The sequence below is a fragment of the Nothobranchius furzeri genome, chromosome 4, assembly GCF_043380555.1.
Source record: "Nothobranchius furzeri strain GRZ-AD chromosome 4, NfurGRZ-RIMD1, whole genome shotgun sequence".
Classification (NCBI taxonomy): domain Eukaryota; kingdom Metazoa; phylum Chordata; class Actinopteri; order Cyprinodontiformes; family Nothobranchiidae; genus Nothobranchius; species Nothobranchius furzeri.
In genome coordinates this window covers 14,147,978-14,174,971 of record NC_091744.1, presented here as the reverse complement: position 1 = coordinate 14,174,971, position 26,994 = coordinate 14,147,978, and the positions used below count along the sequence as shown (strand labels likewise).

The 26,994-nt window shown below is 40.9% G+C and overlaps 1 protein-coding gene across 1 annotated transcript; it reads right to left on the bottom strand.

The window, feature by feature from the left end:
- Positions 1 to 629: 629 nt before the first annotated feature.
- On the bottom strand, positions 630 to 26,850 carry LOC107395829 (general transcription factor 3C polypeptide 1). Its single transcript, XM_015975297.3, has 40 exons — positions 26,390 to 26,850; positions 25,699 to 25,905; positions 25,433 to 25,609; positions 25,176 to 25,319; positions 24,504 to 24,600; positions 24,299 to 24,422; positions 23,129 to 23,314; positions 22,900 to 23,015; positions 22,717 to 22,769; positions 22,293 to 22,609; positions 22,163 to 22,219; positions 20,574 to 20,686; positions 20,406 to 20,494; positions 20,173 to 20,326; positions 19,361 to 19,464; positions 18,986 to 19,119; positions 18,285 to 18,578; positions 18,051 to 18,196; positions 15,107 to 15,204; positions 14,921 to 15,017; positions 14,232 to 14,415; positions 14,043 to 14,139; positions 12,557 to 12,689; positions 12,367 to 12,454; positions 12,207 to 12,268; positions 10,676 to 10,784; positions 10,442 to 10,584; positions 9,793 to 9,935; positions 9,631 to 9,715; positions 9,444 to 9,556; positions 9,311 to 9,370; positions 9,133 to 9,226; positions 6,526 to 6,698; positions 5,358 to 5,885; positions 3,323 to 3,471; positions 2,400 to 2,504; positions 2,041 to 2,324; positions 1,338 to 1,951; positions 1,068 to 1,257; positions 630 to 971 (listed from the first exon to the last, which is right to left on the bottom strand). Exons 1-40 carry the CDS (start codon positions 26,608 to 26,610, stop codon positions 765 to 767), a joined length of 6,489 nt encoding a protein of 2,162 aa, XP_015830783.1. The 5' UTR covers positions 26,611 to 26,850; the 3' UTR covers positions 630 to 764.
- Between the last annotated feature and the right edge of the window lie 144 nt (positions 26,851 to 26,994).

Below are 26,994 nucleotides of genomic sequence, written 5' to 3'. Positions count from 1 at the left end.
GCAACCCAAGCTCCTCCAGAGGGGGGCAACAGCCCCCCAGTCCCAGACACCCCCAGTGAACCCACCTCCAGGGAACATCCGGATACTCCAAACTCAGACCCCCCATTGTCCAATATTTATGTTGATGGTCTATAGTCTAGAACACATTTTTTTTTTACAATTATGCACATCAGATAGGAAAACATTTGGATGATTTATTTAATAAACAAATGTTTAATGTAAAACCAATGCTTTTCACCGTGTCTGATGAGGGGAATTATCCACTTTAATGTTGCAGAAAGCAAACATTTGCAACACTAATTTATCAATATAATTAAATATCAGCCAACTCAATACAGGAAAACAAGTCAAGCGTTTGTATTCATATCGCACAAAATTTAATTATTTACAACACTTGAGTAGCAGAGAAAAAAATAAAAATAAAATAAAAATGTATAAATGAATTTCTTTGTGCATCACAGTCTGATTTTTAACATTTATAATGTAATCCTTTGAGATGTAAACATTAACCCTCCCACTGTCTTCACGGGTGACCCCGCCATGAAATTCGACCATTGAGCAGGGTTGATGGTTTATCCCTTGAGGTCCACGTGGCAGGGGTGAGGTGGTGCTCACTCCTCACCCCTGCCACATGGACCTCAAGGTATAAACCATCAATCCTGCTCAGTGGTCGACTTTCCTGGCGGGGTCACCCATGAAGACAGTGGGAGGGTTAAAGCATGAGCCCAGGTGCAGTCATGTATGTACAACATGGAGGGATACATTTATGATGCAATGTCATTCCAGAGTCGTTCGTTAGGCAGAATCTGACACAGTCGCAGGCAGCAGCTGATGGTGGGCTCGTAAAACACAGTCTCTGCTTCCTCGCGGTTTGTCACGCTTTTATTTTGGCAGACAGAACGAGCAAAGAGTGATGGTTTGGGTTCCTTGACCAAAGTTTTCTTTGTCACACACCCCAACTCGATGAGAGCCTGAGGAGAAGGCATTGGATTAAAAGAAGAGCCAGGGCGGTGTGTGTGTGTGTGTGTGTAAGGGTGGGGGGGGTGGGGGTGGGGGGGTCTATTTACCTGCACAAGGTCCAGCACCACCACTGGTTGCAGAGCGTTCTTGTAGTGTTCCAGGAGAGCCTGCTGTGTGACACCCGGCAGGGACATGATGTGGTAAAGGATGGCCTCAAGCAAGCCCTTACACACTGGACGGTTCACCTTCCCATCAGTGAAGCGCCACGGACGGCTGATGAAACTCACATTTTCCCTTCTAGAGATAGTTTTAGAAAAGCAGAAATGAGACGAACAGAGTAGACAAAAGACTGCTAGTAACTCAACGGAGATACTCACTCGTCATCAGCTGACTCTGTTGGAACACTCTCTGCCTCCTCTTTTCCGTCCTCATCTAAATTGCTACTTCTGGTCCTCTTTCTAACCAGTTTTTGCTCGGTTTCCATCTTTTCCTGTCCGTCTTCTCCTTTTTCCCTCTCAGGGCATGTCTGCATTTCCCCCTCCTCTTCTAAATTTGGTGATTTTTCTTCCCCTCTTCTTTCCTCAGAACGTGTTTGCACTTTTTCCTTCTCATCTATTTTCTGAGGTACATCTCCACCTCCATCTTCTGCTGTCTGTCTCTGCTGTTCCAGCTGTTTTTCCTCACCAGGTTTCTCTGTCATGTTACTCAACAATCCATCTGCATCATCTCTACCAGGACCTTTGTCCTCCTCCACAGCCTGTTTCTTTGCAGGTGGCTCCTCTGTCCTGTGGGGCTGCTCTGGGTGACATCTCTTGCGCTTAGAGGGGATGCTGTGTTGACTCTTCAGAGACGTTCGTCTCTCAAAGGTAAACTTGGATCTAGAAGTCTGCTTACAGTTTACAGTCAGCAGCCAAGGATCTGCGTGCTGCATGAGGACCCAACGGACACCCAAGCTCCCAACTCTCACCACCTGGCCTTCTTCTTGTAAATCCTGAGGCCAAAAAAAAACCATCTCTCAGATACCTGTCCCCTACATGGTTCTAAAAACTTGTGTCTGGAATTTGAGCCAGCTGTGTTTACCTTCAAGTACTGCTGCAGGTTTCGTGTGTGTCCGGGCTGCAGCTCCTGCAGGTGGGCGCCGTACAGGTCACGCTCATCCAAACCATTCATACCAGCTTCATCCAAGCTCCTCCTGAGCTGAGTGCACACTTCAATGTCCTCATCTGTGTATCCTCTTTCCTCAATGAAATGCCTGTCACACTCCTCCGCACTGGGTGGAGAGGAGGACGGCGACCGGATATAGGCCGTGAGGACGGAGGGCAGCAGGGATGGGCCACATTTAGTCAAATCTAATTGTGGAGGGGCTTAAACAGAAGGAAACAAATAAATTGGGACCATTTTTCTGATGGTAAAACTTTTTAAACCACACTGGTACTCACTCTCGTCACTGAAAAGATGGTGAGCAGGTTTGCCACGCAGCTTTAGATTCACAATACACGACTCCACCACAATGTAATCGTTTGTAGGGAGGTTACGTAAATGAACTAAAGAAAACATACAAAACAACATGTCTTACAGCTCTGAATTGAGCTAAAAACAAATGTTTTAAAACCAAAAGTAACTAGAAGCGTTAAAGGAATAAGAACTAAATCATCTGTTTCATTAAAGACCAAGTTCCCTCGTTTTTCCCAACACATCTGCAGTGGTCTCTGGTAAAAATTTATGTCTTGTGAGTCGATCTCTGTGGGTAAAAAGCTCTGGGACTCCTGTTTCAGGAAGTAGAAATAAGCCAGAGGAGAAGTGAGCAGAACACAGCAGGTTTTAGAGTTTTATTTCCTGATATTTGAACATCTCGCCTCTGATTGGCCACACAACACTAACTGTTTGCTTTGCGACGCTGATGTTTTATCTCCACAAATAACACAAACCTGAAGAAGTTCTGCTGTGCTGTGGAGCTGCTAATGGTTAGCTTCAACTAGCCAAGATGTGCTCTGCTCCCTCCTGGACGCTAAAAACAACAGTCGTCCCCATCGCAAGCCAAGATGGGTGAATCCATGAATGCTAATTTAACAATGTAAGGTGAATCTGAATGGCTTTTCTAATCTGAGCGCTTCCCTATCTATTTTTTTCCACGGCTAATGCAAGAAATAGGGGTAGAAGATTATTTTCTGGCTTAGCTTGCATGTTGGACTCAGTGACCGATCACATTTCAAAAGTAACAGGTAAAAAATGGTTTCTAAGTGAACTTGGTCTTTAACAGACTTCAATCTAAAGTAAAAATATTCTAAAACATTTATAGTTGCTACTCAGATACAAGCAAGGCGACACATCTGGAGACCACATGAATCTAAAGTAGCGTTACCGATTCCAGGACAGCAGTATCCCCTCATCAGTAAGAAGTTGGTGTGTGACGCTTGGTGTGAAGTCACATGGAGCCCCTTTCTCCCCTCGACATTATTGTCATTATCGTCGTCTTCATCTTCATCATCCTCCTCTTCCAGTGTAGCCAAACTGAAATAAATTAAACATTTTTTTCAGACTAAAAGATCTGTTCATGTCTCTTAGAATGAAATAGCATTGTAACCACCTCTGTCTTAATGCTTATGGACTCTACTACCTAGAAGTATCGGTTAACCTAGTTATTTGCATCATACACATCCCTCTGAGACTTCTACTCTTATTTCATCTACTACATCAGCAGCATTGTCTCTCCTGCCTCTCCTACAGCCTCCATCCACTCTGGAGTGATTCTCCTCTTATCTTTCTGAGTGTTCCTTTTCTGTGGCCGTCTCAAAGTTTCGGTCCTCCACCACCTCCCTCATCCATGGTGTCCCACAAGGTTCTGTGCTGGGGCCTCTGCTCTTCTTCCTCTATTTGCTTCATCTTCAGCACATCCTGAGCTCCTTTAACTGAATCTCTTTTACCATCTTTATGCAGATGACATCCAACTGTGCATCTGCTTTAAGCCCCATGAGATGTCTAAGCTGCAGCTGTTACACACCTGCTTAGACTCCATCAAAACCTGGATGGTGGGAACTTTCTACAGCTGAATGAAGATAAGACTGAGATCCTCATCTGTGCCCCAGACAAGCTGGTTCCCAAAGTCAGAGACTCTCTTGGTCAGCTTGCTTCGCACACCAAACCTTCCGTCAGGAATCTTGGCGTGACCTTTGACCCAGCTCTCACCCTGGATTCTCATGTCAGTTCTCTTGTTCGCTCTTCCTTCTTCCATCTCAGGAACATTGCTAAGCTGAGTCCCATTCTGTCCCGCTCTGAACTTGAGACAGTTCTCCACACCTTCATCTCCTCACGCTTAGACTACTGTAACTCTCTTTTCACGTATCTGAGCAGAACCTTCCTGAACCGTCTACAGGTGGTTCAGAATGCCTGTGCTCGGCTTCTGACCAAGTCCTCCAAACACACCCACATCACCCCGCTTCTCCTCCAGCTTCACTGGCTGCCAGTCAACTTCAGGGTTCATTTCAAGACCCTGGTTCTGGTCTATAGGGCCTTGGTGGTCAGAGGGGCAGACGACGCCAAATAGCAGCCTCGCCTCTGTCAGACCTCCCCAGGGCGGCTGTGGCTACAAGTAGCTTACCATCACTAGCAGTGTGTGAATGTGAGTGTGTGAAAGTGTCTTTGGGTGTCTAGAAAAGCGCTATATAAGTTCAATGCATTATTATTATTACATGGACAAGCACCATCTTACATTGGTGATTTTCTTAGTCCCTACACCCCCAGCAGGTCCCTGAGGTCCAGTGATCAAAGCCTAATGGTTGTGCAGCACCAGGCTAAAGGTCAGAGGTGACAGATCATTTGCTGCTGTGGCCCCCAGACTCTGGAACTCTCTCCCCCTGAGCCTGAGATCAGTGGACTCAGTGGTCTCCTTTAAAAAGCAGCTGAAGACTCACTTGTTCAAGCTGGCTTTTGTATGACCTTCTTCACCACTCTCTCTTTATTCTGATCTTATTCCGCCTTTCCCGGGATCCACTGATTTCCCTCTTTCCTATTAATTTTCTCTCTCCCTTTCCTTACATTTTAATCACTTTTTATTCTCATTTTAAACATATTTTTAATAAAATAAAAATATTTTTAATATTTAAATATTTTTGTTTTTGCTAAGTGTGTTGTGATTTCTATCATGAGACTTTCAGTTTTCTTTCTTTCTTTCTTTCTTTCTTTCTTTCTTTCTTTCTTTCTTTCTTTCTTTCTTTCTTTCTTTCTTTCTTTCTTTCTTTCTTTCTTTCTTTCTTTCTTTCTTTCTTTCTTTCTTTCTTTCTTTCTTTCTTTCTTTCTTTCTTTCTTTCTTTCTTTCTTTCCTCTGAAAGTATAAACAACCTTGTAGATTTTTTTGCTCTTCTGAACCCAAATTGTGAATTCTACAGATTATTTTTCACCTTTTAGCCACGTCGTTGTCCACAAGGTTGCTGTCCACCACCACGATCTGTTTAGGGATGGACACAAACACATTCAGCAGTCCCAGAGACATCAGACTGAGAGAGGCAGCACAAGCTCCACCTGGACTGTTCAGAGTGAACCTCAGCATATCTGACACATCTGGAGGTTCCTCTGGAGCTCCATCTGCTCTGTTTAAAGCATCCCAACTGTCTGCTGGATCATTCGAGGACTTCTCACTCTGTGTTTTGTTTCTCTCATCATCCCCTTCCTTTGTTTTCTGCACGTCTGCTGTTTGTTTCTGTGATCTGGTGATTCCACCACCATCTTCCTGTGAGTCCCTCTGCTTTGTTTTTCTTGAAGACTCTGTTTTCCTTTCCAACACCTCCTCGCTGTTCTGTGACCGGTTCTCCGTTTCATGGTAGAAACTAGTGAAGGGTTTTTCATCTTCACTCCCTTTGGCGAGCAAATTCCTCAAGAAGCAGAAGGAATCGGTGCAGAGGGATGAAGGAAAGCGCCACAAAAAACGCCTGCCAGGAAGATGTTGGAAAGACACAATCAAGAGGTTTATGATGTGACAATGTTCTTTTTCTGCTAAAACAAACCAACAGACAATAAACAAGCCCAGTCAACAGACACTCACACACAGGACCCAACCCGGGGACTGGCTCCAGTGTGAGACCACAGTAACACTTCGAGTCGAGGACTCTGGTTTTACACTCATAGCAGGCTCGTTGAATAGCACTTTGACTTATCCTTCGCCAAGGACTAATTAGTCACGAGTGACCCCACCAGCTGGTAAACGTAGCTCCTAGGATCATTAGGTTAAGGTGGTGGTTCAAGGATATTTTTGTTCCAATCCCAATTTTCATAGCACAAACATTATAGTTAATGTTTTTATTTGTTTTTACTCTCGTCTTTTTCGTAAAATACGTTCCTGTTTTTCTTTTCTTTTTTCTAAATGTATATTGTTGTCTGTCTTATCTCTTTTAACATTAACCTGTCAGAGGACGGCAGATGGAAATTATTCTAAGGCTACAATCTGGCAGATTTACAGTTGTATTACTGTTCATAAATATACAATGTCCTCTCTTTAAATAAAGAAAATAAATACAATTTAAAAAATCAAGGGAAAATAGACATAGCATAGTACAGCATCTGTTTGGATACCTGTAGTAGGACTGGGACAGCTGGAAGGACATGGGCAGGATGGGCAAGCTTCGATTCTTCTTCGGCCCAGTCAACTGACCAACCCGACGGCGGTTGACCAGCCGGTCCACCCTGGTTTGCAGGAACACTTTGCACAGCAGCTCCTGGTCGTACTGACTGTATATGTGGAAGGTCTAAAAGAAGGAATAAAATTAACACAATTCTGTGTTGTTTGACTATAACTGAATAATGATCCTTCCTACAACAGAGTGTTCATAATGATTTTATTTAAAAGTTGATTAAACAACTCAAAGTCCTAAATGAAAATGTCAAAAAAGTGAGATCTTACAAGAAAAGCATTCAGCAGAATAACTGAGAAGAGTTTTCTCTTTAAAGGTGTTGAACACACGTTTAATCAATACATTCGCAGTGGTCTCTAGTAGGAATGAATGCCGTGTGAGTCGTACTCTGGGGCGAAAATGCTCAGATGCTCTTGAAACAAGAAGTATAAGTCAGCTGGAGGAGAAAGCAGCTTCAGACAGCAGGATTTGGAGTCTTATTTTCTGATATTTGGACATCTTGCCTCAGATTAGCTAACAGCATCGCAACTCTAGCAATAACTTTGTTTTTCTACACTGATGCTTTATCTCCACAAATACCACATGCCTGGAGGATTTCTGCTGTGTGGTGGAGTTGCTAATGCTAACAGTTACACAAAAAAGTAGACTCGCTTTCTGAACAGAAAGCCCCTGACAGCCAGTTTTTGAGCATTTTTACAGTTTTTTTGAAGAGCTACAGAATATTGTGCTCTATGACCATGTAAACACCAAAACTACTAAAAGACAGAGTAGACCCACTATTTCCGTTCTTTCACAATTCAATTCAAATCTATTTAGTTTATTTATATAGCGCCAAATCCCAACTAGAGTCATCTCGAGGCAATTCACAAAGTAAACATTCCAATACAGGTCAGTTCATTAAGCCAATCAGTAAAAGGTTTCTTATATAAAGAACCCAGCAGATTGCATCGAGTCACTGACTAGTGTCAGCATCTTTACAGCAATCCTCAAGAGTAAGCAAGGATGCAGTGACAGTGGAGAGGAAAACTCCCTTTTAACAGGAAGAAACCTCCAGAGGATCCTGGCTGAGGACCACTCAAAGCTTGGAGCATTTTAAGGGAAAACTAAAAACTAATTTTTTTGACTTGGCTTTTAGAAGTAGTTGAGTTGTGTATCTATTCCCTTTTATCTGGTTTGTTGTAGTTTTATTGTTGTATCTTGTCTTATTTTAAACTAGTATCTTATTGTTTACGCTCATCTTTTTATTTTTAGTTTTTATCATATACCGTATTTTCCGGACTATAAGTCGCACATTTTTTTCATAGTCTGGCTGGTCCTGCAACTTTTCTACTGCGCTGCTGCGGGCCGGCTCCTGACAGGAATAAGCTCCTCTGCCTCACCATCACCTGCTGCAGCCTGTGGCGGGCTGCTGCGGGCCGGCTCCGGCCCAGGAATGAGCTCTCCTCGCTCGCTGAGAGGGTTTGAAACACCGCCATCCTCTGCTGGAGACCGTGGCGTGCTGCTGCGCCCTGATTGTTTATTCTGTTATTGTTACCGGTACTTGTCTTGCAATGTGAAAGGCTTGATCTCAGATTTTGTAAAGAAAAATAATAAAATTTCCCCCCAAAATGCGACTTATAGTCCAGTGCGACTTATGTTTTTTTCTTCTTCATCATACATTTTATGGCTGGTGCGACTTATACTCCGGAAAATACTGTACTTTGTTTTTAATGACATAATTTTTAATAATGTTTTACAGGAGCATGTTTGATTTCATGGCATTGTTTTGTTCAGCACTTTGGGTTGCGTGAGCAACAGTAAAAGTGCTATATAAATAAAGTTGACCTTGACCGTGGCTCAGTATAAGCAGCCATCCGCCATCACTACGGACGGACGGACAGACAGACACACACACACAACAATCTGTTGTCGAAGTGTGAGCTGCAGAAGATTTTCCGGTTAGCTCCTCACTTTTTAACAGCAGCGTCCCAAAACAATCTCTTAATTCATGGATTTTCTGCTTCCTGGTAACGTGACGTGTGACACACACGGGTCAAAATGGAATTTGGAGCCGTAATGTTTACTCTCTCGGTGCGGGAGCTCATTCCCAAGCACAACCTGTTAAAAAATGCAATCGATGACTTTAGTCGTCAATGGCAGCAAATGAGTTAAACGAAATTCCGTACCTTCATCCAGCACACCTCTAAACGCCCTGTGGAGGAATTTTTTATTTTCTAAATACTGTATAGCTTTTGTATTAATTATTCTATATTCAGCCTTAAGTGACAGTGCGACATAGATCTGTCAGGCTTTTAAAATCCTAGAATTTCACCATCTATATTCTATCAGAAGCAAATGCAGGAGGTAGGTGAAGGAGAAATGTTAATGTTCAGCCTGCATGAAAAACTCAGTGATCGATAATCATTAAAAAATGGGTTTCAGTTAACCACAGCTTTAAAGAAGGACCAAATGATTTTTAAGTTGTAGAAAATGCATTAATTTTGAAAGGGATAAAACTTCAGTTTTAGGGATTCATGGGATAATTCTAAGAGACGAGCAGCTTTGGCACCTGGAATGATCTGGAAGTCTTCATCTGTCCGTTGGTCATGGCCAGAGTGCTCTGGATCAAATTATACAAAACTGTGGCATGAATGTCTTCTTTGCTGTGGTGGGAAAATATATGTAAAAAAATCAATATTCAGAAAGTAATATACACCAAGAAAACAAAAATCTATTTAAATTCTCACCTGTTTATGGTGTCTTTGGCCTGAACAGGTGTTTCATCGTCTATAGCAGAAACCTTGAACCTGTGAAACAGAGTTTTGTTTTTACTTTGTGCTCTTTTGTTTTACTTAAAGAGAATCAAACCTTGTGTTTTACCGTGAGAAAAGCTCCTGCGTGGAGTCAGGAAAGATCACATCAAGGGCGCTCGTGACAGCGCTGAACTTCTGTCTGAGGAGCCGGATGTACTCCGAGAAGGATTTGGCACAATCCTAAAAAACAAACATTAAATCAGGAAGTCCACCATAAGAAAAACACAAATTGTTACAAAGAGCGAACAGCACACCTCTGGATTATCAGGACAAACTGGTTTGTTCTCCTCCAGATGTTTCAGCAAAGTTGTGTCCTGGTAAACTTCTGCCAAACAGATCCTGAAACACAAATTATCAGTGAGTAAAAACCTGGAGTTAAACCTAAACGCACACACCTGCTCAGATTCTTCACCCACCTGAAGTTCAGGTATGTTTGGGGATTCTTGAGGATGTATTTTGTGCGACGTCCAACAGCGAGGGACGTTTTGTCCTCTGATATCTGAAACTCAGCATGGAGCAGGTCTCTTACGATGCAGTAAGGCACGTACACCTTCTTTAACTGTGAAACACAAAGACACGCGTGGCATGAGTTCATCCAGAAAGGACAGGTTAGAGAACAGCAAAAGTGAGGCACAAAACAGCCTTACTATTTAAAGGTGCATTATGTAGAAATGAAGTAAAAATGACACCCTGTGGTAAAATCTGTTTACTGCGACCATTTGTCCGGCCATTGTCAAATTACAATTGTCGGTGCTGCAGTATAAGTTCGCAGGAGACATGGCAACCCCACGCTCACTGATGGTTAACAGCAGCTATGTCCCTCATTCCTTTGTTTTGAAAGGAGAAAAACTGACAATCCAGCAGCCAGCTGGATATGAAATATGTTTCAGTACAACCTTCTTTCCAAAATGACTGAACCATTAGACTCTTTTGGGACTTTCTCACTGTAAAACTTTCACTAAATTCTTACATTCTGCACCTTTAAACATTTTATGAGGTTATTGATGATGTAATTTATCAATTATTAGAGCCACTGATTCAGATTTTCTCCCTGGTCTAAACAACCTTGCTGTTGAGCAGGTATGAGGCCACAGCACAGAGCATTATGACAGAGTCTTCCTGTATAGTCCAGTAGACTCTACGTTTGGTCATCATCTTTAAAGCCCTGTGGTCTGCCTCGTCGTGAGCAGGAGCGCGTGGTTTGGGTTCTTTAGGACAGAAAACACATTTAGTCAGCTTTTCATTTTTAGTCTATAAGACACATGTAATAACTGTTGAGGTAAACAGCACAATCAGGACCTTTTCGTTTCTTGCGTGTGACCTTCACAACTTCCTTTCTAACTTTCGTCCTCTTCTGTCCTTTCCCTCCGATGCCCTGCTGGATTCTAGAGACTGGCTCTATGCCCACCTGGTTATCAAAATACACCAAACAACAGAGATTAAACAGTGGCTCTATTGCTTTTGTCTCTCACACTCATGTAGAAATTTGTTACAGTATTCAGAACATTTCATTGTATTCAGTTAGAGGTCCTTGCTTTGTGGTTATGAATCAAAAAATGATAAGCATGATTATTTTGGTCAATTCTGAAATCCATATGATTTAACTCGATAATTCATAAAGGTGGGAACACTTTACAGAGTTCACATTTTAAGGAGGCTGCACCAAAATAAGTGGCGGAGTTACAATTTAAGAAAATAAAAATTATGAGCCCAAAATTGATCACTCCCAGTGTGTTTTGCCATCATTCTGTCATCACTGACTTTTTCAAACCCCAAAAGATGGGTGTGATCTTAGCACTCACAACAGGTGGAAGTGTGTGTGTTTTTTTTTTGGGGGGGGGGGGGTTTAAAATTTAAGGGCAGTGGCAGCACGCCCATATGGAGGTACTAGAGTGCCGCCCCAACAGTCTCACAGGAAGGGGAAGTAGATAAGAATCACAAAATATATTAAAAGAAACATGAAAATTAACTAAACTGTTTACGTATACAAGCACAGTGTGTGTGTATATATATATATATATATACTGTAAGTGTTGTGTATAATATGCATCTAAGTGTAGTTTAAAAATGTTATTTGACACTTTTACCACAACTGAATCGTCTTGCAATGTATTTAATGTTCCTTTTGGGCGCCTGCAATCTCTACCATTGACCTACGCTAACTGGCGCATGCACAGTGGATTCCCCACCCCCACCCCCCCTTCTGGGGTGGCGTTTTTCGTTTCTCCTTTTTGAATATATTATTGGCTTTTAGGTTTGTTGTACATATTCCGTTCATTTTTGTAATACAATTGTTGTTTTTAAAGCGACACAACACTGTTTATTATTTCTCCCCTCCTCATCTCTCCTAGAGAGCCGGGGACGTATTATGAGCAAAACTCAGCAAAGGCAAAACTTAATTTACGCTTTTGATTTCATGAAATCAGCTTTGTTTTGCTGCAGAGTTCTTTGAGTTTTGCAAGTAGAGTAATGATACTTATGTTGTTGTAAAGAGGAGAGTTTGGGCTTTAATTTAAACGGCTGCTTATGTGGATGGGATCATGTTGCATTGTTGCTACTAAGTGTTTTCTCATCATGTGTATTTAGCTTTATTTCCAGCCCTTTAATTTAATGTCATTGTTGAGGTAGAAAATGTGTCACAAGAATGGTAATTTGGCACCCCCTGGTGGTGATATGTGGTTAGTGCAGCTAACAGACGACATAACTGCGCCCCACCCAAAAAAACAAGATTTCACAAGCCGCCACTGCATAAGGGAGTGTTTTCTAAATGCTGTTATTGTAATTTGGTGGGATCAAATCAGATAAAAAAAAAAGGAAGAAAAACCCATACCTCCACATTTTCTGTTGACAGAGGTCGCTTGCTGGTCAAATAACAAGATATGCTGCCATCTCCTGGTGATAAGATTGTTAAAATACAGCTAAATGTAACAGAAATTAACAAAATAAATAAGCTGTCATAAAGAAAAGTCGTTAGCTTTCAGGAGACTCACCAGCTTGAAGAGCAATCCTGAGAGCATCTCTGTTCAGGAGGCCCTTAAGTCTGTTTTGGGTTTGTGGTGTTTTTATAGTAGTTGGAGTCTGAAAATAGAAATAAAATAAATGAAAATAAAATGTAGTGAGTGGGTAGTTTATGCATTTATGAAGCAGCATGTTGAACTGGTATTTGCTGTGATTAAATACCCTTTTATTCAGAAGTAGGTGGCTGGTCCAGAGCCAGTTGCGTTTAAGATGACCGAAGAATTCACTGTCGAGGCCTGCTGCTCCTTTACCATCTCCTGGTATCGACCCGTCATCACACACTTCAATGCTGCCTCTGTGTGTGTGTGTGTGTGTGTGTGTGTGTGTGTGTGTGTGTGCGTGTGTGTGCGTGCGCAAGTAAAGGTTTATTAGTCTGTGAGTTTATACAAATAATAAATTATATCTAAAGAGCAATTATATTTCTAACTATAGTAACAATATTCAATAAATAACAATTTAAGTTTACAGTTTTTTCATGACAAAACTTAACCTTAAAGGGACTATAAGGAAGTTTGACAGTCTAAACATGTTTAGAAATAATAAATTTCTTCTTCATACATTCTCCTGCAATGCCCTGGTCCTGTAGAATGAGCCCTGGCATTTTTACTGTGATTGCCTGTTTTTCTGTAAAATCACAGAAAAAGAGAGATGCTCGAGTCGAGCAGGCTGCTTCATGCGCGTTCACGCTCAGGCATAGCCCGTAGCGTTTGCTATCCGTAGCTTTAGCAGCAGAGAGAGATGTAGTGCCGACTCAGCGACTTTGTCGCTGTTCCTAACGCCTAGTGATGAACCTAGCTACATTTCTGAGGACCCTTAGCTACTTTCTGTAGAACATTCTTCTAGATATTTCCTGCAAATTAACAACAAAATAGCCATTTTCGCTCCGAACCGTTCTTTGGATTGAGGTTGTTTCAGCTGTCATCAAGGATATAAACGTTACTGATACATTGAATGTCACTGGTGCTAAGATGTCTGACTCTCATGCAGAAGACCTGGGTTCAATTCCAGGTGTGAACATAATCTGTTATTTAGAGTTACTTTTTTACATTAATGATATATTTTTTACAGTAATAAGATGCCCAAATTTTTATGAGACTCGCCGAACGGCATTGAATTCACAGATAAAAAAGATGTGGGTTCAACTTTCATTTTGGAAAAATTTTTCAAGCAAGGGAATGATCTGAGCATGCAGGAGGACTGACCCATCTTAAACCTTTGTCGGCTGTGCTGAAGAGAAAGGTACAGAACCTAATTAATTAATTAATTAGCTGTGTGTTCTCCTGTCCTCTGTCCTCCGGGCCACACACACACACACACACACACACACACACACACACACACACACACACACACACACACACACACACACACACACACACACACACACACACACACAGGACTGTCTCAGCTGTTATTTTTGTTAAGGAGTGTGCACGTACAGCATGCACACCTCATGCACGAGCTTACTTTTGAAGCTGCAGTTACGCTTTAGGCCTGAGTGGCGATCGCGAGCATAAAAACTTCAAACTTCCTTACAGTCCCTTTAAGTAAATTAAATGTTTTACACATTCAAACCAGTTATTCACTTAAGGGCCTTTATGATATGATTCTAGCTGTTGAAGTAATAAAGGATTCTTCTCCCACTGACTTTAGCATGTGTGCCAGTCCAGCAAACACATAGCGATCGTACACCATCGATTGTACAGGGTCGCCTTCTTGCGTAAATCTTTTACTTCGGATCACCCCTTTAAAACAACCATAGAGAGACAAATATTATTTTCTGTTTGATCCAAGACGCAACGTTTCCAAATGCTTTCATGCCTGTGTGTCTGAGTACCCAGTGGTGTGTTGAGGCAGACACACATCAGGTCGAACCAGTAGCTCTCCACGTCGTCGGCAGTGTTGAGTGTGTAGCTACGCCTCTCGAAAGGTTTGTCGGGTGGTTCTGAGACCTGCCAGTAGTGAGGCTCGGTGCTGGTGGTGTCCACAATGGTGGCGTTCCGTTTCAGATACACAAACATCTGCAGGAGTTTAATGGGAATCACATGTGATTATGATGATGGAGCTGGAGGAGGAGGAGGAGGAGGACTACCGTAAAACACCCAATTGTTAAAAGCAGATATGGAAATTTATTTATTTACTATCAATTTAGATGACTTGTCTTTGCTTGCCATCTAGAACCTTCTGGTGCTGATCCATAACTGGAAACAGCCATTAAATATATGTATAGATAATATTTTTGCTTTAAAAATGGAGTGCTGAATGTCAGTCTTACAAAATACACTTTTAATTTACTGAAAATACAAAAATATAAATATTTTGTTTAACCTTGGATGTAAATTCAAACAGTCATGTTTTACAGCTAAACATGATTTTTATCCTCTTCAATTACGATTCAAATCAAATAGTAGCATGAAGTTGGCTTTTAACATCTCTGAGTAACAAATAATCCATTATTAGTGAACAAACATGCTCAAATCGATGCATTTTTTAAAATTTATTCTTATGTTTCACAAATCTCGATACCTGGTCTTTGTCCTTGAACCGCTCAGTCGGGGCAAACTGCAGCAAACCCATGTAGACCAACCTCTGCAGGTTCTCATTGAACATTAGGATGTACTTCCTAAAGAGAAGTCATCGATTCTTAGGTTCAAATTATTTTCAACTTTCATTCAAATATAAACAAGAGCAGAAGAGAAAAGGGTCTGTCACCGTCTATAGAGAAGCTCTCTTTGCATTTTTGGAGGCAGAGAACTAACAAGGTAGTGTTGCTTCATGGGGTCGTTGACAAGCTCCTCCAGTCCATCCACCTGTGGACACAAACCAGCCCCGCTATACTTAGTCTGCTCAAAACACAACTCAGAGACACAATTTGTTACTGGATCTAAGGAAAGTACTAAAGAGAAAGCAGGGGACATCATCTAATTATTTACCTACAGCTGTTGGATTCCCAGACAGACTATTTACTGTTAAATCCTCTCTAAACAAGTTCCGTGTAGAGGTAGACCGATATATTGGTCGGCCGACATACCGAGCCGATACTTAACTTTTTTTATACGTATATCGGTATCGGCCGACAGGGTTGGGCATCGAGAATCGAGCATCGATTAGAACCGGTTCCAACTGTTCATTTTTCCCGGAATCGCTCTATGTTTTTTATTTCGATTCCTAGAATGCCGACGGAAGAGGAATCCGCAGTCGATCTCCGTGAAAAATAAACGTGATCTGCAAATTGTGATCAACGCTTTTCAGAGCTGACCACACCAGCTGTCTGTGTGCAGCACCGAGTCCCCCCTCCCCCCACCCACCCTGCACGCAGCGGCCAAATCTAAACAACCGCGTCTGCCGAACTTTTACTCCGTAATGTAAACTTTAACTCCTGCAGCGTAGAGGAAACGTGTTAAACTATGTCAACACGGTGGATTTAATAGAAGCTTTAAAGAACAAACTCTGGACGGTATGAGGTGAGTTTGTCTCACTGCAGAAATAAAAACACACACGGGGCGTCAGCAGTCAGACGCGTGAGCGTCAGAAGGCTGAACAATAACCTGTAGAATAATTAAAGTCATCATGCTAGAGCAGCTTCTCTGTGGTGGACCACACCAGCTTCTGCCACAATAAATAATAATAATAATAACAACAACAATAATGATAATAATAATAATAATAATAAATCACACAAAGTTGTGAACATTTTAATTTCCTTTCTGAACTATTTCTGTTGAGTTTTATGTTTAAATCTGTTAGATTGTTTCTGACAGCAGCTACATTTAAGTTCCACTTCCTGTTCTGACTAAATGCTGCAGCAGCATGGAGGTGTAGTTCTCAGTCATCCTGGACATGATCATCCTGAGAGTTTTAGCTGGAAACAGCTGGACGTTTCTGGATATGTTGGAGACATTTAGCCTCTCATCCCAGAGGCTTCTTCCAGACTTTGGTTGTGGTCAGAAACAAACACACTGGTTGTGCTGCAAGTCTTTTTCTTTTTTCTCCAAAACATGTTTTTGTCTAAATGAAGGTGATGTTGTTGTTCATAGAATTAAAATTCATGTTGAAGTTAAGATTATTTCATCAAGTAGGACCTGTGGTTAGCTGGCTCATGGAAAACAGGTCATGCATCGAAAGAATCGGAATCGATAGGAACCGGAATCGAAAAGAGGAATTGGAATCGGAATCGTTCAAAATCAAACGATGCCCAACCCTACCGACATAACTCCTTAGTTAAGCCAATTTAAAGAAAAGCAGCCCAGTGCTGCTGCAGAATTTAATTTAAATGTATATGTACGTTCTTGAAAAACATCTGCAAAATAAATGCTCTAAAATTATTGAATTAATTTTTTTTAATAAACCGGCTTTGAATATTTAATACCTGGTCAGTTAAGGGAATTTGTTTGATTAACTTTAGTTAGATGACTGATTTTAACACTGAGCAGTGCATAATATTAAGGTTTCACAGTCGGTCAAATTCAGTGTTCAGCTTTGAAATTCCATTTTTATTTGATAGGGCCTATGGTTATAATCTGATGTTAGCCTAAATCTGGACAAGTGGGGGAGTAGAGGGAGGTGGAGTGTACAGTCGGTAAAGACGGCTCTCCCTTGCCCTGCCTCCAACATGCCTCCATCTAAATAGGATAGATTATCCAGAGTTATCTCTGTAGTTATGCTGCTATAGGCTTAGACTGCTGGAGGATACACTGACCACTTTCCACACTCCACTGCTTTCTTCTACAATCTGCTCTTTAACTGTATTATTTTCTGCAATTTCAGCTGTTAACTTTATTTTCTCTCTGTTTTTCTCCCCAGAAGAAGCTACAGTGATGTTCTGTTGAGCTGTGGTGGCCTCATGGAGGGGGCCATCGTCTAGCACACTGCTGCTAACCACTAAAACATTATCTCTCTCCTGATAATAACTTTTTGCTTTCCTTGACGTTGGATGTGCTACTACTAGTTTATCCGTTTAATTATAGATCCACTAGGATAAATACAATAAAGTTTATCTCTCGCCAAATATTTACTAAGAAATCACAATATAACTATAGACACATTACTGTGTGTGTGTGTGTGTGTGTGTGTGTGTGTGTGTGTGTGTGTGTGTGTGTGTGTGTGTGTGTGTGTGTGTGCGTGCGTGCACGCTCGTGCGTGTGTGTGTGCTCTGTCTTCTTGATCCCCAGTGAGTCATGGTGGATGGCTGCTTATACTGAGCCAGGATTCTCTGGAGGTTTCTTCCTGTTAAAAGGGAGTTTTCCTCTCCACTGTCGCTTTATGCTTGCTTAGTATGAGGATTGCTGTATAGTCACTGACACTAGTCAGTGACTTGATGCAATTTGCTGGGTTCCTTATATAGGAAACATTATTTCTGATTGGCTTAATGAACTGACCTGAATTGGAATGTTTATTATGTGAAGTGCCTTGAGACGACTCTTGCCGTGATTTGGTGCTATATCAATAAAATTGAATTGAATTGAAAATGTTGTGCATCAGCTGATGTTTTTAGTGACATTTTAGCATGAAAATAAGGTGGAAACATCTAGACATCAGCCATGAAAACCGACCCAAAAAAATCAGCAGTACATATTAGCCATCAGCTGACCATGACCTCTACATATCAGCACTGACCTCTAGTTCAGTGCAATGACTTAGTCGGCTACAATCTTACCTTGTAGTTAATCTGTGTGAACTGCAGGAAAATGGACAGAGGCATGCAGAGGAGAACGTCGCCAACCGAGGCCCAGCCAGAGGAAAAATCCTCGTGTTGCCGAACAGGAGGAACAAATCTTCTCCAAGAGTCCTCGTCAACAAACACTGGAGGAATAAGTCACTGTGCATAAATCACTGACAGCTGTCAAAAAAAAAAAAGAGTAGAACATAAAAAAAAGTTTGACTCTCTCACCTTTGTTGTTCAGAGGGAAATCGAGGTTGGATTCATGATCCAGCAGCTTCTCTTTATCCCAAAAAGACACATCAGAGGATTCTGTTTCCTTTAGATCCTGTTGTGCTTGGCCGTCTGGGAGGTTGGTATCAGAGCTGGAGCCGTTTGGGTCCAGCGATGTTGTGTTGGCTGATTTACACTCAGTGGAGCTGCTTTTCTGCGGATGTCCATAGATGAGGTACCAGAGAAAGGTATGAATGGCTCGCAGGCGTTGCATCTTAGGTTGGAAGCCTAAACGCTTCCCCAGTCCAGGAACTATGGATAGAAAAAGGTCATTCAAATTTTTTTTATTTTAAATGCAAACCATAAACCTCATCAACTTTAGTTTTAGGCTTGTTGATTGTGTATACATGACTTTGTTGTCTGGATTAAAAAGACTTCTACAAGTAGAGAAAAGGCAGTTTAAAAAAAAAGATTTATTTTTTATTCTGTTGAATTTATGGAAAATTAGTCAAAATTCTGTAAAAGCCAAAATAGTTGTTGAAATTAATCAAAACAATTTTGACATCTTTGCTGCACTGACGACTGAAGCATTACAAACATTCTACTGAAAGCTCTTAGTTTTGTTCATAATCACAGACACAGTCAGTTAATAAAGCTTTTTGGGCTCCTTTTACAAGCAGAAAAAATACTTTGTGCTCGATAATTCAGTGAAAACAAACCTGTTGTGGGTTTAAACTTTGCGTTCTCCTCCTTGTTTACAGTCTTTTTGCTAGCTTTGACCTTTGGGGCCTTGGAAGCTAAGAGAGTTCCTAATGTTTTATGTTGTTTGGCTTTGCCTTCAGCCTGCTGCAAACTGACAAACACGAAAGAGAAACCAAATAAGAACAGAGAGACTAAATGCAACTTTCAAGAAATGTTCACACACTAAATCATATAAGATCGGAGTAACGTCGGCTTAAGTGGCCAACAGAAAAGCTCGGGCTACTTCCATTGACGTTCTTTCTTAGATTAGTGAATGACGTAGATGTATCCTTACACAACAAAAGAACAAAAGTTATTTAAACCACACAAACATTTAGGTTTATTTTGCTTACCGTAGCGCAGAGGAAGAGCTGGAGATTTTGAACCGAATCTGCTCAATAATTTGTTTAACACTCTCATCCTCGGGCTGGACGGACGGATGAACGATCAAGTCGATCTGCAAGTGGAACAAGATAAACAAATATGTGCTAATAAACCTACAAGGTTTAAACGTAGTCTGACATGTTTAATATAGCAACTCTAAATTAAACACACAGCCGAACCAATTTGGCTCACTGTGGCAACAAACCAATCATTTTTTTCTGTTGTTTGACCTTAATCAATGCATAATAAACATTTATTAATGATTTATAAAGTGTTACAGATGAATTAATAAAATATCTACAAAGTATTTATAAGGGGAGCCTTGTTGTAAAATGGCAATACATTTCAAATTTCACATGTCTAAATAACTGAGGTGATTTGTGAATAAAATTGTCTTAGAAAACAGGAATTCTTGTACCAAACTTGCACCAGATAAAGGTTAAAAATACTAAATAACATCTAATTAACACGGTCTGGGACTAAATGGAAACAGTTGATTGGCTGTGGCGACCCCTGAAGGTAAAAGCTGAAAGAGAAGGAGATGAATTATTAAAGTCCCATAGTCATCATCACACACTGGTGAAATTCATCTCTGCATTTGAGCCATCCCCACGGAGGGGAGTGGTGAGCTGCAGCAGAGGCTGTACTCGGGAACTATTTGGTGGTCCCGGGGTGGACGGTCTACCACTAGGCCACTGAGCTGGTGGAAGAATTACTCACTGGAAACCACGTAAGTCTAAAAACGCCTCCTGTTTCGGTTTTGACATGTGTGAAGTAGTACCTTCCTGGTGATCTTATCCTGTATGACGGTGGTCGTGTACATCTTAACCAAGCCTTCTCTAGAGAGACTGTTGACAAGTCGGAGAATAGTCTTCTTGCAGCACTTTGAATTTAAACCATCCTTCTGTTCTTCTTCAATGATCTTTTTCTGAAGTCTTTAAAGAAAGAAACCGACATTTCACAATTAGTCCTTTCTTAACCCGCATCGGCTGATGACGTTTTAGATAAACTGACTCGTATAAGCCTGTGATGATTCTCGAGCTTCGAACGGCCTCAACAATCAGGTTCTTCCTCTTCAGCACGCGGTACGTCTCGTGAGCATTCTGATGGAAGCAGAGGGAAAAAAACACTTGGTGAAACTAGAGGAAACGCTAACAACTCCAAGTTCTTCACCAGACTCACCTTTGCCTTGAACACGCCATCAACATTAAGGATCTTGTTTGCTGCATCATCAGCTTCAGTCTGAGACATCGAGTTGGCAGAGGTGGATTGTTGCTCCTCATCTGCAGCTTTTTCTGATGAAACACATACCGACTAATATACTAACAAAACAAATCATACATGCCGTCTATAAAAAAAAGTTTCAATAATGAACAAAACTATGTTTCACAAATTCATGTTTTCACTGAAAAAAATCTTTTTGAAATATTATTTCTGATTATAATAAGTCACTAAATTTTTCATGCACGCTGAACGTGAAAATAGTCTCCTACACCTATGTCCTGCATTAGCTTCTGGTAGAAAATAGATGGTGAAACTCTAGGATTTGAAAAAGCCTGACAGATCTACATCACACTATCACTCAGCATTCATGGCCTCACCCATCTCGACTCCCAACGGAGAAGGCTGCTGTTGTTTTAACATCCTGGAGTCAGCAGACAATGTTCCGACTTGTAAAAGCTAACTGTTAGCGTTAGCAACTCTACCACACAGAAAAACTCCTCCAGCCTTGTGTTTTTGCAGAGATAAAACATCAGCGTTGCAAGTAGGGATGCACTGATACCAGTACCGGTATCGGTAAAAGTTAACAGAAAACAGTAACTGATACCAATGCAGTTGCTTGAAAGTGACTTCACTGTAACTTGTCATTTCTGTTCACCTAATATTTTAGTTTTGTGATCACTTATATTACTTTTTATCTACCTCACAGTCTTTTCCTATTGAAAACAGAAGAAAACATAACCTGAACTCCAATTTATTGCATTATTTTTTTGTGTGGTAGAAGTATCGGTATCGGCGAGTACTCAGATCCAAGTATCGGTATCGTATCGGTTTGGGAAAAAGTGGTATTGTTGCATCCCTAGTTGCAAGCAAGTCAATGGTAAGAGTCGCATTGCTGTTATCCAATCTGGGGTGGCATGTCCAAACATCAGGAAATAAGACTCAAAATCCTGCTATCTGCTGCCACTGCCCTGATCAATGCCCTGAGTACGGCTTGCAAGGCATTCCTACCAGAGATGACTGTAAAAATTCTGATTAAACGAGTTTCCCACTTCTTTAAACTATTAGAAAATAGCGTGTTTGCAGAAATCTCGGGCAACAAAAAATGTTATTTTTGACTAATAAAATATTTTTAAAGTGCATTTAAAAGAAAGATTTTGATGCAAAAGGATTTTTAAAGGTAAAAAAAAAAGACTAAATGAGCTCAAAATATCTGTAGATAATCCAAAAAACACAATACATTTAGGAAATTTATCTTAGAAGTATTTTGACTACTGTATTTATAACAACCCACAAGACCAGTCTCCTGTTTAGGGTATAAGCTGGTGCTTATTTAGCAAACAAGCTAACCCAACTTACTGCAGCAAGAAGATTAAGGTAAATAGCAACCACTAAGAAGGGAGATTATTGATTTATTTTACCCATTAAATGAACAGAAACCTAAACAAATGAGTGTCTGATGTTTAATATTGTATAGTAGGCAAAAGTTTATAATTTGGTTAAAATATTTTAGATTTGTTAAACTGCTCAGACTTCTTTTTGTGATTTACCTGCTGGAGGAACGGACACAGAGTCAGGCGTCATGCTGGTTGTGGATCCAGTCCAGGCTGAAAAAGGACAGAAATATAAGTAAAGGAACGACAGGAAGCTGAAACCAGCTGTTACACAGACGGTCCTCGCCTTCTGCTTGTGTAGTTCCCATAATGGAAACGTCCAGCTGTGTCTCTTCTGCTGCAGCGCCGTCTTCGTCCTCTGTCTTTCCTCTTTCTCCATCACATATCCCATCCCCAACATCTTCTCTGCTGTCATCACACACCTGCTGCTTCTTCACCAGGGCTTTCTTTACCCTCCTGGCTGAAGGTTTTGCTTTTGACGTTCCTGGTGTTTTAGGGGAGGCGGGGTCAGTTTCTAATGCTGGAAGTTCGGCGGAGAACAGCTGATTTTTCCGCGCCTGCTCCTTAGCGAACTTCTGTATTTTATCACTGACACCCGCAAACCTGCAGAGAGATGCGAAGAAGAAAATAGTTTTATTTTTTGTAAGATCTGAAGCAATGAGGTATTCAAGATAGAATTTAAAAGCATTTAATCATTTGTAGATACAAACTTGTGGCTGATAAACTTTCTCATCCTCTGCCGACCCACATCTTCCATAAACGGCTGCGGGATCAAAGACGTCACAAATAAAATGAAAACCAGAAGTGCCACTTGACCGCTAACTTCAAATGTTACTTGCTGTAAACATCTTAAATTTTGTATTGGGGGGGGGGGGGGGGGTCAGTGATCTTACCTTAACCATTCCATCCTTCACCAGCTTTCGCCAGGTTATACGAGACTCCAGAAGACTAATGTTCAGCCGTGAGGAAAGGTCTCTCTGTGAAACTCCCTTCGTCCCCGAGGACAAAACTAAAAAAAACGAAACAAAGTCAGGAAATAGCTGTATGACTGGGTCTGAATCAGTCCAAAGTGTTTCTCGGTATTTAGTTTGTTAACAGAGGGAATAAAGACATGAAACCCACTGAAGTCATAGGCCTGATACAGGACGTCCCTCTCCATGATACGGCCCACTGTAGGGACACCTCCTCCTTTTCTTGCTCCACTGTAGTCCTCTTCATCTTCATCATCCTCGTCCTCTTCTTCCTCTGGAACACTCTTCTTTGTGTACGGCTTCAACAGTTTGACGCAGCGCACGAGCACTTTACTGCCTGGAACATGAGTAAAAAAAGTCCCATGAAGTTAATACGGGGGGGGATCTACATTATTATTTCATTTGCTATGAAAATCTTTTTTAGCTTCTTTAAAGCTACAATCTGGCGTTTCCCCCTGCAGGAATTCTGTAAGATTTTTTAGAAATCGATAAAAGAGATAGTTTTATACTCTGCTGTGATAGAATGTAGGCAATACTTCTTTTTTTTTGTGCTAAGCTCCTCCCCCGTCCCGTAGAGCCCCATGCAATTCGAATCCAGCGCTGCTCAGTGTTAGCCAACAGTGCTAGACATCTGCTTATGTACAGTTATCAATCACAGAGTGTGCGAGCATTTGAGACTGATGCAGAGTTGGCGACTTGTTGTGAACAACAAAGTCTTTAAAAATAACATAAATGAATAAACAGCATAATAATTGTAAAACAATGTGTTTTAGCACGGTTGCTTTTGGCTGTAAATACAGATGTGGGGAGAACGACTCCAGGTGCTTTCCATTTATCAGCCTCTACTCTAAATGTTCTATTATATAAAAACTCTGGATTGTAGCTACTGGTGTCCATGAGAAACCTCAGGAGATTCTGCTGATGACAGAATCATAATTTACAGGAAACAATATTTCACTGCATAGTTAAAACTTTAAATCTTTGTCAGTCACGGCAGAATGACACCCGTAACGTTACGTCACACTGAGACTTCATTCTGCACCTTCCTGCAAAATCTCTCCCATGATCTCCTGGAGATCTTTTCTTTGTTTGTTTTGGAAGAGTCTTGATTTTAGAAAATGACAGAGAATTATTTAAGTAGTATAAATGTATTAAGTTGTTACTTTCATTATTAGGGTAAATTTTATATGTACCATTTAAGACTAGCTATTCACTTGAATGCATTAAAGCAAATAAACCACAAGAACTGACATGGATACACGCTTTACAGTTGCTTGTACCTCTAATTCCAAAACTACCATTAAAATTGTGCCTCGGTTACCGTTTTTATTTTTGCAGGGTCCAGCACTGGGGCACAAGTCCTCCAAAGGATAGTGGCAAAACTGGACGAACTTGCCAGCTCTCATGTAATTAAATAAACGCTTTAAATTCGGCTCAGTCACGTTCTGAAAGAAACACACAAAAGCAGCTAATAGACACCAGGGGGACAAATCAGACAATCAAAACACACAAAGAAGAACACTCACAAGATGTTCTTTGAGCATGTCTACAGTGGAGAATTGAGAGGGCAGCTCCTGGAGGAAGGTGGACATGCTCTCCATCAGGAGATCATATTTGCTCCGTCTAATGATCAAACGAAAACACGAGAAAAGAAATGAGCAGATTTAGTTTTGGTTATTTTGTTAACATGTTAGATCTTATGCAAAATGAAAAGTTTGTGTGTGATCATTTAGCACGGACTTTATGTTACAGGATATACCGGCACACCAGATTTTAGCTCAACATCAGTAAAACCAACTGAGTAAAAGCCTTTTTTTGTCTTTGCTAAAGTCAATTGGCTGTGGTAGCTTTTTTAAAATCTGGATTACCCCTAAAACTTTGTAGATGCTCATCTAATTATCCCATTTCAAGAGATTTTTAAAATAATGATCATAGTCCATGAGATATTTTGCTAATATTGCAGACAAAGGCGCACACAAGTAAAAACATTACTACCTTCCTTTCAGTTGTCATTAACATTTTCATAAGTGAAAAGAGCCAGAATAAGCAGATTTAATCTTGATTATTACTAAAAGATCTACACACAAAAGTAGCTAAACACCATAAAAAATCTGTTCTGGTTCACAAAACACCAACTGCATGTTTATATATAACAACAAGTATGATAATAGTGTCAATATTGAGAATAATCAACCGACCTGCTAATGTGGAAGCGTTTGAGCAGGAGGAGAACGGAGTGCTGCCGCTGACCACTATGTAGCCGTCTGACATACGACTGCATGGTGATCAGATCATGTATCACGAGAGACTTCCTCAGGTAGTGTAATTTTCGGGCATCAGCCCTGCTCAGAAAACAACAACAAAAACAATGCAGTTAAATTTATAATGACCTCTTCACAAAACTCTTAACCTGAAACAGCAGCATAACAGTGCAGTCAGTGAGCACGCCTCCTACTTGAAAAGGCCTCCATGCAGGTCTCTTTGTAGCTCTCCCTGCCAACGTGCTCGTCCCACCCTTTCCAACACGCAGTAAGAGTCGCTGGAGAGTTTTAAATCAGGATCGCTCTCGGGGCCAATCAGGGTCCGAAACCGCAGAGCCTGCGAGGCCACAACTACAAGCTTTCGTCCATACCTAAGAGGGAGCAGGTAAGATATGAAACATCATCATAAGCTGGCGAACTGTTTAAGAAATTTTTCCTCCATTAAAATATCTTTACAAACATTTTCAGTGCTTCCTCCAAATTGATGACGGGGGTGAGGGACTGGGATCGAAGTTTCTTTGTGATGTCTTTCCTCTGTTTAAAAAAGGCACATGAACCTTGAATCCCATCCTTGTTCTCAGGAATGACGTGAATTGGATAAACGTCTCTGTGTTGACTAGAAAGCGTCTCTTTTTCAACGCCCGTGTCTGGATCGAGGCCCTTGAACCTTTAAACACAAAACCATCAAGAGTAAGATACACCAATGAATGTATTGTAGTAAACATGAAATGTGAACTTATGGTTAACAGAAATGTTCAATTTTGTTCAGAAATGATAAATTTTACAATATTCAAATGCAACTTTGCTGATCAAAGTGTTTTTTTTTTACATATAAATGAAGCTATGAAAAGCATAAGACAGTAAATAAAAACAAAGACCACGTGGAAAGAAAATACTACTAGTTACTTGTTCATTTTAGAGTGGGTACGACTTTGTGGTGCTACTTTATCTGACTAAATGGGATTGGGGCAAAAAATAAAAGAGTAAACTGAAGACACAGAGTAACAAATCACATCTAACCATCCTGATTGTTATTAATTAAAAATCTGGGTCAATGCTTTTCATCTGGTGAAGAGTAAGTGGAAAGAAAGTGAGACTGGGTGTTCTGTGAATTAAATGTCACACACTTTATGATTTACAGAGTAGCATACCTGTCAAACAGCTCGATATTCTCTCTCTCTTGCGGGAGCTCGTAGAACCTAAAGTCGACATTGCTGACAAGATAACTCCAGATGAACCCCTTGGTACAGTCGTCGAGCTTGAGGGGAAACTTTGGCCGTCTATCCTCTAATCGTATCCAAAGAGATGGAATGGTTATCCCATCCAACCCCTCCAAAGCCACCTCGTCTGCAACGATGCTTGGTGGTTCCATGGCTGAGCTAACGCTGCTAGCTAGCTAACGTGCTACCAGCGTGACAACGTGTAATTTCTAACGAAGACCCATCTGCTGTTAAACTATTGAGAAGTAAAGTTTCAAGTTAAGAAGTAAAGATATAACAATGTTTGCAAAATGACTGGCTACAAAGCATCTCTACTTCTACAACCACTCCACAGCCACACCAGTTTGTGTACTTCTGTTGACGTGCCCATACGTAATCATGCGTGATTGTTGATTTTGACTTTACGTCGTGCGTCATTTCTAAACAAAATCCTTTCCGCAAGAGGGCGCTCAAGCACATTTCCTCAGAAGTGAAAACGCTACTCGGCAGCAAACAAACTTTGAGCTGTTTTTAAATTTAGATCCTATCTGAATTTT